Raw genomic sequence first — 9,721 nt, 5'->3', positions numbered from 1 at the left:
CTTCCTTTTTAATAAAAAAAATAAAAATTCTTTAATTATTATTTTATTTATTTTTATGTTTTTTATAAATACTAGTTTTTTTTTTTTTTAAACAATGATATTTTTAGATATGTTGTATAAATTATATTTTGGAAAAATATTTTTTCTAGATTTTATCATAATATCACTCTAAAAGTTATTTAAATGCCTTATTAAATGAATAATAATACATATTGAAAATCTACAACTTTCTTTATTTAAAGAGTCCAATTCTTCAAATACTTTTCTTAAATTGGATTGTGTAAAAAAATAAATAGTAATAATAATAATAAATCTTGAAATTTTGCACCTTTCAGAAATACATTTTTGCCTTAAAAAAGAAAACATATTTTCCAAACAGACGAATTGAAAATAACAAAAAACTCGCACTTTTTTTTATTGTCATCCGGATCAATGACTATCGTTAAATATACCACTTCCAGTATCTCTCCATTGACAATCATCCACGTCAATCGACAATCCCCTGAATTTTATTGGTCACTTCTTCCAACTTAGAGTCCAAAACAAACCCATGATCGAAGATCATCAAACAGAATGCAGGTCATTTTACCTGGCCCACTCTCTGTCCTAATCATCAGTTAATCCAATCCAGCCACAATTGAACAGTTCTAAATCAAAAAATTTCTAGTTCTAATCAGATTTTGGCAAATTCAATGCTCTTCTTCCCATCAAGCTTTCCAGAAAATGCATGCTGGATATACTCTGACTGAATAAATTTTCTATATTTACAGGGATGCATCTCGTCAATGAGCTCAGCAGCAGGACCCACTTCTGTTTCCCTGTCCGGACCATAAAACATGGCAATGGAGATTCGATCTCTGTTCATGTTTGTGACCGCTCTGTGCTCAATGCTCTTATATATTCCATTGCTCATCACCTATTTCAGAATACAAATACAAAAACTAAATTTGGTAAGGATCCGGTGGCATTAATCATTGTTCCCAATGCCAGGAAACAATTCATCAACAATGAAGATATACATGAAATCTTTAATCTAGACAAGCATTCATAACTTGGGTTAAAACCCATATCTAAAGTCAGATTGATAGTTCCTACAGATTGTTTTGCCCTAAAGACTGTTAAAAAATTCATCTTCATTACCTCAAGCATGTCCCCAATATTGACAACCAGAGCACCAGGGATGGGTTGAATGGGAATCCATTGACTATCCTTACAGATCTGTAGTCCAACTATCTCATCATCCTGCAACAACATTGTCAAACCAGACCCATCTGAATGAGGGCTTATCCCTAAAACAAGATCTGGTCTTGGGCAGGGTGGGTAGTAATTTAATCTCATTCTCTGTCTCATTTTCCCACACATCTCAAGGAAACAATCTCGTGTTAGTCCCACTGTTTCTGATAAGAGGCGGAGAATTTTATTGCCAAGGTTTTGAATTTCCAGAGCATATAGATCCACGGTTTCTCTGAAACAAACGGACACCATAATTTTAATGAAAATGATGAGAAAAGAAGTTGAGCAAGAACAGAGCAACTATACCAAGAAATTATCTTGAAAGAAAGTATGAAGAAGTAGATATGTTCTCATCCCTACAGCAATCAGAGAACTAGAACAGGGGAATAGAGATAAAGAGTCTTTTACATGAGATCAATAAATAAAATTGTATGAACATTAATTAACAAAGATATAGGTACCTAAAATCCGCTGGCTTTGTTGGCCAGAAATCCATTTTTCTATTTTCTAGAGGCAGAGTAGTCAAGGACATCATATCTGCCCAATCTAGTACTTGGTCATCAGAAATTACAAAGGCCTGGCCATAGCCTTCAATCTCTTGCATTTTGTACTTGAGCTTTTCTTCCAGAGGCAATTGAATGAATTCCCTTACAATGCCCTTCATTCTTTCCGTCAGAAACAGAGGGATTCCATGATTCACAGCCTGCGATGGAGACATACATAACATGTTAAGTGAACAAAGCAAGTTAGGAGAATCTGAACATATTAGAACTTTTAATCTACAACTTAATTTATAATCAATTTTGATGCGCCCACCAGAAAAAATCCCCATTCTTGGCACGCCAAACCAAGTTTTTCTAATTCCGTTTGCCTGCAAAGATCTGAATCCCCTGTAAACATGTCCATATCAATTGTGGGAATGTCCATTTGATGAAGAGGAAAGTCAATTGGACGCTCTTTTTCCGATCTGATGTATCTTTCAGGAAGGCTTTGAAGACTCTGAGATGCCAATTCCTGAACAACAGGAATTGAAAATCTTCTCGAAGTTCCATCAGAGGGATTAAAGACCGCAGCTGAATTAAACATAATGCTTCTTTCAATCTAAACAAACCACCTACTTGCTTCTGCAATCTCAGAAATCCTATCAAGTGCTGAAGTGCGATGAGCTCTAAATCCAATCATCCAGCTGTAAAGATAAAATTAAGAACGTGGCTGCTGAATATTTTATTTCATGGAATCATCCACATGCTTCAACTGTCTGTATTTTATTTTTTTAATAGTCATATCAAAAATATTCCATATAACTCGTTATTGATAATAATAACTCTCATAGTCCTTTGCTCATCCCAGAAAAAACGTATACAATAACTCTCATCCTTCTGATCTAGACAGGGAAACTCTGCAATTTTGGTTAACTTTCATATTAGGCTAGCTTGTTTTGTTTTGGTTCCTATTAAAGGGATGTGATTTCATGAATCTGGAAAAAAAAGAAAGATTCGTCTTTATTTTATCTTTAGTACATTTTGCATGGAGATTAAACTGTCTCTTATTGAAGGGTTTATTCTACGTGGCTTTATACTCAGACATGACTATTGCTTGTTGCCAGCATTTTACTTTCAAGTTGTACAGTTTTTTGTTTTTTATTGATAAAAATATTATCCATTTCTTCCTATACTTATTTTCATGTAGATTACATCATCTATTATAGATGACTGTTGTTTTTCATTGCTTATGATAATTTTAAAAATAAAAAAATTTCACATTTTTTGAAATTCTATTTAGAAGTTAAATTTACTATTATTAATCATTTCATATGTTGGATCTAGTTACATGAGTGGATTAATTTAAGTTAATTTAATATTATAGTTAAATAAATAGTTTCTCATTTTCATTAAAAAAAATCATATATTTAATTAACTTAAACAAATTTAAATTTAAGTTTTGTTTATATTAAAAATTAAATAAATATTCTCTCAATATACAATTTTTTTCTTCTATATGTTAATAAATAAAATAATCAAAATAAATTATTATTTTTCATTAAATAAAGATATCAAAATTATAATAAATAATAATAACATATCTAAATTTCTACAATACTAAATAAAATAGATTTGTATTAATTGAAAAATAAAAAATTCACAATAAAACTAAATTTCTTTTAGAAAAATTTTCTAATAATTTATTGGGATAAAAAAGCCCCACTTTATTGCACATGTAATACCAGGCTTGTCTTTCCCCAGCTGTCCAGCGAAAAGGTAGAATGCCATCTTTGTCAAAGGCCACTTCAACCAAATTAAAGTCCCCACACATAACCCAAGTAGCTGGAGGCAAGTTGTTAGCCAGCCAGACCCACATCTGGGATCTTTCCACAGCATCATTGGAAGCATAAACATTAATGACTCCAAAAGAATGATTGTTAATGGAAAGAAAAAGCCAAATCATTCTATGCGTGGGGTTAGGACCATGCAAAATAACAATAGAATGAAGGCGAGGTGATAGGAGAGTAACTACACCACCTCAGCTAGCATCATGTTGGGAAGAAAACATCACACCATCCTGTCAAATTATGTGGCATGTCGAAGCAAGCATGAAACTAGAAATTTTAACTTCTTGTAGATAGAGAAAATCTAAATTACCAAGTCTATGATAGACATCCCAAACATAGTACTGTTTGAGGAGGTCTGTGAGACCTTGCACATTCCATGATAGGAAGTTCATGAGAACTCTTCCATATAATATTCATCCGCATGAGAGGAGTAGCTATTCTACAAGAAGGTAGAAACAAGGTTAAAGTCAGATGAAAAATCCACTGGACTTATAGCCTGATGTTTCACCTTTGGTATCTCTGCACGTCCAAGAGGACTGCAAGAACGCCATGTTGCTTGTGGAGCTATGGAAGAGGTAGCGAGAGAAGTTTGCACCCCAGCCAAGGTGGAAACCCTGGTGGCTGCCTTAATCCCCTGCGAGTCAGTAGGGTTTGAAACCTGTGAAACTCTGAAAGCAGGCCCTTTGTTCACCACTTGCATCCCTACTCTGGCAGGAGTTGATGCTCCTTTAGGGATAGGAGGAACCACGACGACCACATCATAGGACTACTTGGGGGGCAAAGGATTCAAGGGAGCATTGCCCTTACGCCCAATAGTAACCCATTCTTTGTTTTTCCCTTCAGCCTGTTTGACAGGCGCCTCTTTAGGCATGTGCTTGACCCTAGGTGTAGCCAGAGGGCAGTCCTTGATCTTGTGTTCCATGGAATGGCACCTATAACATGTGTTGTGGAGGTTCAAGTAAAGAATCTTTTGAGAGAAGGTTTTGGTCCCAATCTGAACTTCCAAAAAATCCTTGAGATCCTTGGAAAGATCCACCTCTATGCAAACACATTGTTGTGGGCAGGCATTGAAGAATTTCTCAGGCTCCTTGGTGACAACTTTTCCAAGGGCTTTGGCAATGGACTCAATGAAAGGCTAGCAAGGCAGGGGTAGACCTGGGAACTCGACCCATATAGAAACCCTAAGCTTTTTATCATCCAAGACTATGAAGTCTCGTGACTATTTTTGAAAAACAAGCAAGGAAGAACACACAGACCATGGTTTGTTGTAAAAGACCGTGTCTGCCTACGAGGGGTTAGCGAAGTGAAAAAAAAAAAAACCTTTGATAAGGTTTTGCACAGCATAAAGGTGGACTCCATGAGGTGTCCAACTCTTATTAACCCATTCTTGGATCATAGCTTCAGAGGGAGTCCTAACCACAAAATAACTTATTAAGGTTTGCTATTCTAACCAATCACATGCAGCATCAAATTCTTGCAAAGGAAGGATAATGTTAGGATTATCTCATGAAAAACCTTTGGGACAAACTTGTGGGGATGTTTGTTTTGTGGAGGCACCATGGAAAACTAAAGTAGCAGCGTGAACACCAGAAGCAACTGGTTCACCATTGGCTAGAGCCATTATATCCTAGCCTAAAAAATTCTCGTAATAAATGCGGTGTGACAAGTGGAGCTAACAGGGGGAAAGTTTAGACAAAAAGCCATACACAAAATTGAAAGATCACATGAAGACAGAAACCCTAGCAGAGCAGTGATCAAAGCGCCCAATATACTCATTCGACCGAGCCACCCTTACACCAACTTCAATTGTAATTCCATCAACATTTTACTTTCAAGTAGTACAATTTTTTGTTTTTTATTTATAAAAAAATTATCCATCTCTCTCTATACTTATTAGTCTCGCTTATATAGGTGGAGACTATAGTTTTTGATTGGCTAATTCTTATTAATCTTCATTTCAGTAATCATGCATTTTGTAAAAAGTCTATTTTATACTTATGGTCTTATTAAAATTATTCATTAATTGAATTTTTTGAATCTAATTTTCTATTATTTGATTGGATGTGCTTATTTTTCTCGGTAATCTTTTCAATTTTATTGTAGGAAAATGTAAGTGAAAAAAGGGTTTAAAAATGGAGTCATGAAATTTCACAAATGCAACATATGTATCATTTTGAAGGTTTTTTGTGGCATTATGATACATGCCTGAGGACATATTTCATTTTGATGTTTTGTGTGGCATTATTCTACATGCACATATGTAATCGTGTTCGTCTAAGTTTAATTTATCTTCTGCCCACAATTATTTCATCTATTTCACCTATTAAGGATTAAATTTGTCGAGTTCTTGTGCAGTAATTTTCATTTCTATGTTGAAAGAATTTTTTGAAACTTGTTTTTGGTTATGAATCTAAGATATGTAAGTATTTTCTCTTCAAAAATCTATAAGACTATCATTTAATTTAACATTGCTACTACAAAATTTGTAGATTATATGACCATTTTAGTAGTATCTACTTTGGAATTTATGAGAGTGCCATCTGAGGGAGACAAGAAGCCTTGAGAAATAGAATCAAATTCTTATTGTAAAGCATTAAAAATGTGAGGCTATATAGGAATTATGCAGAACTGGGTTCTATCCTCGCTTGGAAGTTTTGAAATTTCTATGAAAGCAATGCTTCTATGTTTGCAGGAGCTAAGGACACTGCTATAAATATGACTATCTGCCTAATTTTTTCCCATAATAGATCTTTTCATCCCCTATAATTTCTATAGTTGTGTGTCAAATTATTTTTTCTATGACGGCTATGTGCAGGATCATGGTCAACCAAACTATGGCCTTAAGTGGCAGTGAAAAACTAGTAAATTAGGGTTATGTCGACACATAATTTTAAAGTGGTTTTGGACTTTTTATCAAAAAGTTGTAAGAAAATAATCTGTAGGAAATTGAATGTAGTTTCTAAATTACTAGGCCTTATCTAGAGAAAAAAATAATTGATTGGTCAAGAGTTTGGATTTTAATGCAGTAGTATGCAAATTTTAGGGTGAAAATAAAAAGTAGGTGTATGTCTAACCACCTTAATCAAAACCAAATGATAATTTTTTATAATATAATTATAGATATAAAAAGTAGACTCATGCCCAGATGTGACGCATATTTTTGAGTATTTTTATTCCAAATAAATAATTAAATATGAATTTTCTACTAAAACTTTTTTGAAAAAAAAACTCCCATGTCTGACCACCTTAACTAATAGAAAACTTTACAATTTTTTATTTTTTTCTTATACTAGGCGAAGCATAGAATATGATGCAACTTTTGGATTTAAAAAATGTTATACCATTTGAAAGTTATAGCTATTTTTCAATTAGTATGTCAATTAGTACTTTACAATTATCTTCATTGATAATTAACTAATAAATACTTATCGAACATAGAATTTGACAGATATTATACTGATGGAATCTTGAGAGTGTTATTAAAAAACCCTTTTTCGTTTCATTCAATTTTGATGAAAATAACATTGTCAGATGCCTACCCAAAGTTTGAGTGTTAGTAAAACCATTCTTAAACACTTTTTTGGGTTGAACAAATAGGCTAGGTAAATATTGAGCCTAATTCAATATCTGAAATAAAATTAGGTATCCAATTTGAAATGGGGTACCCGATATGAAATCAGGTATCTAATTAGGCTTGTGATTTTTCAATTGAAATTTTGGAGGGAAATTTGAGAGGAAAGATATTCCAATTGTAATTTTGGAGGGAGGCAAATTTGAGAGGGAAACTTTAAAGTATTTTACAGGGTAATTTATTTGGGGGAAGGGTGGACATTGATATTATTATTATTATAGATGATTATAATTATTATTATATTATAGTAATATGTATGATTATTATTATCTAATATAATATAGTTATAAATCTAATTATTATTATTATAACAAAATATATTAGAGTAATATATATGATAAATATAAAATTATTATTAAATATATATAGTAATATTATATTATATGACTATTATTATATATAATAATATATATGGTTATTATTATTAAATATATAATATAGTAACAAATATGATTATTATTGTTATATAATCTAATACTATATTATTATTATATTAAAATATACAATTATATTATTATTAAATATATATATTGTCATAAAATGCATCAAAAAGGGTCATAGGTTAACCTATGACCCCTTCCAACACATTCTTAATAGGTCCCTAAGGGTCCTAGGGGTCCTAGGGATATAAATTGTCATGAAATGTGTCAAGAACCTATTACCCCTCTCGATGCATTGGAACCAACCAAATGTGTCCCTAGGGGTCATAGGACCCCTAGGGACATAGGTTGCGATGAAATGCATCGAGAGGGGTCATAGGTCATCCTATGGACCCTTTTGACCAATATAAATGATTATAATATGTTCTTAGGGTTCCTAAGACCCCTTGAGACATATGTCATCATGAAATATGTCAAAAGGGGTCATAGGTCATCCTATGACTCATTTCAAACCATATAAACAATTATAATATGTCCTTAGGGGTCCTAGAACCCCTAGAGGCATATGTTGTAATAAAATGTGTTGAAAGGGGTCATAGGTCATCCAATGGCCCCTTTCTACCAATATAAGTGATTTTAATATGTCCCTAGGGGACATATGTCATCATGGATTGTGTCGAAAGGGTCATAGTTCATCCTATAGCCTCTTTTGACCCATATAAGTGATTCTAATATGTCCTAGGCATCCTAAGACCTTTAGCAATATATGTCATTATAGAATGTGTTGAAAGGAGTCATAGGATCGACCCATATAAATGATTATAATATGTCCCTAGGGGTCCTAAGACCCCTGGCAACATATGTCATCATGGTACGTGTCGAAAGCAGTCATAGATCATCCTATGGCCCCTTTTGACCCATATAAATGATTCTAATATGTCTCTAGGAGTCCTAGGACCCTTAGAGACATATGTCATCATGGAATGTGTCAAAAGAACTTATGACCCCTTTCGACCCATATAAATGATTATAATATGTCCCTAGGGGTCTTAGAACCCTTAGGGACATATGTTGTAATAAAATGTGTCGAAAGGGTTCATATGTCATCTTATGGCCTCTTTCGACCCATATAAATGATTCTAATATATCCCTAGGGGTCCTAGGACCCTTAAAGATATATGTCATTATGGAATGTGTTGAAAGAGGTCATTGGTCATCCTATGATCCCTTTCGACCTATATAAATGATTCTAATATGTCCCTAGGGGTCTTAGGACCCCTAGGGACATATTCGAATAGGTAATATAGGTCAAATGGGGTCATAGGGTAACCTATGACCCTCTTTGACCCATTAAACAACGACATATGTCCCTAGGGGTCTTAGGACCCCTAGGGACATATTTGAATCATTCATATGGGTCAAAGGGAGTCATAGGGTGACCTATGACCCCCTTTGACCCATTAAATTACGACATATTTGAATCGTTCATATGTGTCAAAGGGGGTCATAGGGTGACCTATGACCCCCTTTGACCCATTAAATGATGACATATGTCCCTAGGGGTCCTAGGACCCCTGGGGACATATTCGAATGGGTAATATGGGTCAAATGGGGTCATAGGGTAACCTATGACCCTCTTTGACCCATTACACGATGACATATGTCCCTAGGGGTCCTAGGACCCCTAGGGACATATTCGAATCGTTCATATGGGTCAAAGGGGGTCATAAGGTGACCTATGACCCGCTTTGACCCATTAAATGATGATATATGTCTCTAGGGGTCCTAGGACCCCTAGGGACATATTTGAATGGGTATTATGGGTGAAAGGGGGTAAAAGGGTCACCTATGACCCTCTTTAACCCATTAAACGATGACAAATGTCCCTAGGGGTCATATGACCCCTAGGGACATAGTCGAATCATTCATATGGGTCAAAGGAGGTCATAGGGTGACATATGACCCCTTTTGACCCATTAAACGACGACATATGTCCCTAGGGGTCCTGACCTATGACCCCTTTTGACCCATTAAATGACGACATATGTCCCTAGGGGTCCTAGGGACATATTCGAATGGGTAATATGGGTCAAATGGGGTACCTATGACCCTCTTTGACCCATTAAACAATGACATATGTCCTTGGAG

At 34.5% G+C, this 9,721-nt stretch overlaps 1 protein-coding gene across 1 annotated transcript; it reads right to left on the bottom strand.

Moving 5' to 3' along the window:
* Positions 1-384: 384 nt before the first annotated feature.
* Positions 385-2,396, bottom strand: LOC149558231 (protein LATERAL BRANCHING OXIDOREDUCTASE 1-like). Its single transcript, XM_089786107.1, has 4 exons — positions 2,050-2,396; positions 1,695-1,936; positions 1,141-1,465; positions 385-916 (listed from the first exon to the last, which is right to left on the bottom strand). Exons 1-4 carry the CDS (start codon positions 2,317-2,319, stop codon positions 674-676), a joined length of 1,080 nt encoding a protein of 359 aa, XP_089642233.1. The 5' UTR covers positions 2,320-2,396; the 3' UTR covers positions 385-673.
* Positions 2,397-9,721: the final 7,325 nt, after the last annotated feature.

The sequence above is a fragment of the Cupressus sempervirens genome, chromosome 5 (assembly GCF_028749045.1).
Source record: "Cupressus sempervirens isolate cs-2001-9-10 chromosome 5, ASM2874904v1, whole genome shotgun sequence".
Lineage (NCBI taxonomy): Eukaryota > Viridiplantae > Streptophyta > Pinopsida > Cupressales > Cupressaceae > Cupressus > Cupressus sempervirens.
Note: the sequence above shows the minus strand (reverse complement) of the source record. Positions and strands in the feature narration are given on the sequence as shown.

Bases quoted from the DNA above. Each gene is read 5' to 3' on its own strand.
- LOC149558231 (XM_089786107.1), bottom strand. From the start codon at position 2,319: ATGTTTAATTCAGCTGCGGTCTTTAATCCCTCTGATGGAACTTCGAGA. The intron at 1,937-2,049 runs GTGGGCGCATCA...TCTCCATCGCAG, and splicing joins AAGAATGGGGATTTTTTCTG to GCTGTGAATCATGGAATCCC. The intron at 1,466-1,694 runs GTACCTATATCT...CGTTTGTTTCAG, and splicing joins ACAAAGCCAGCGGATTTTAG to AGAAACCGTGGATCTATATG.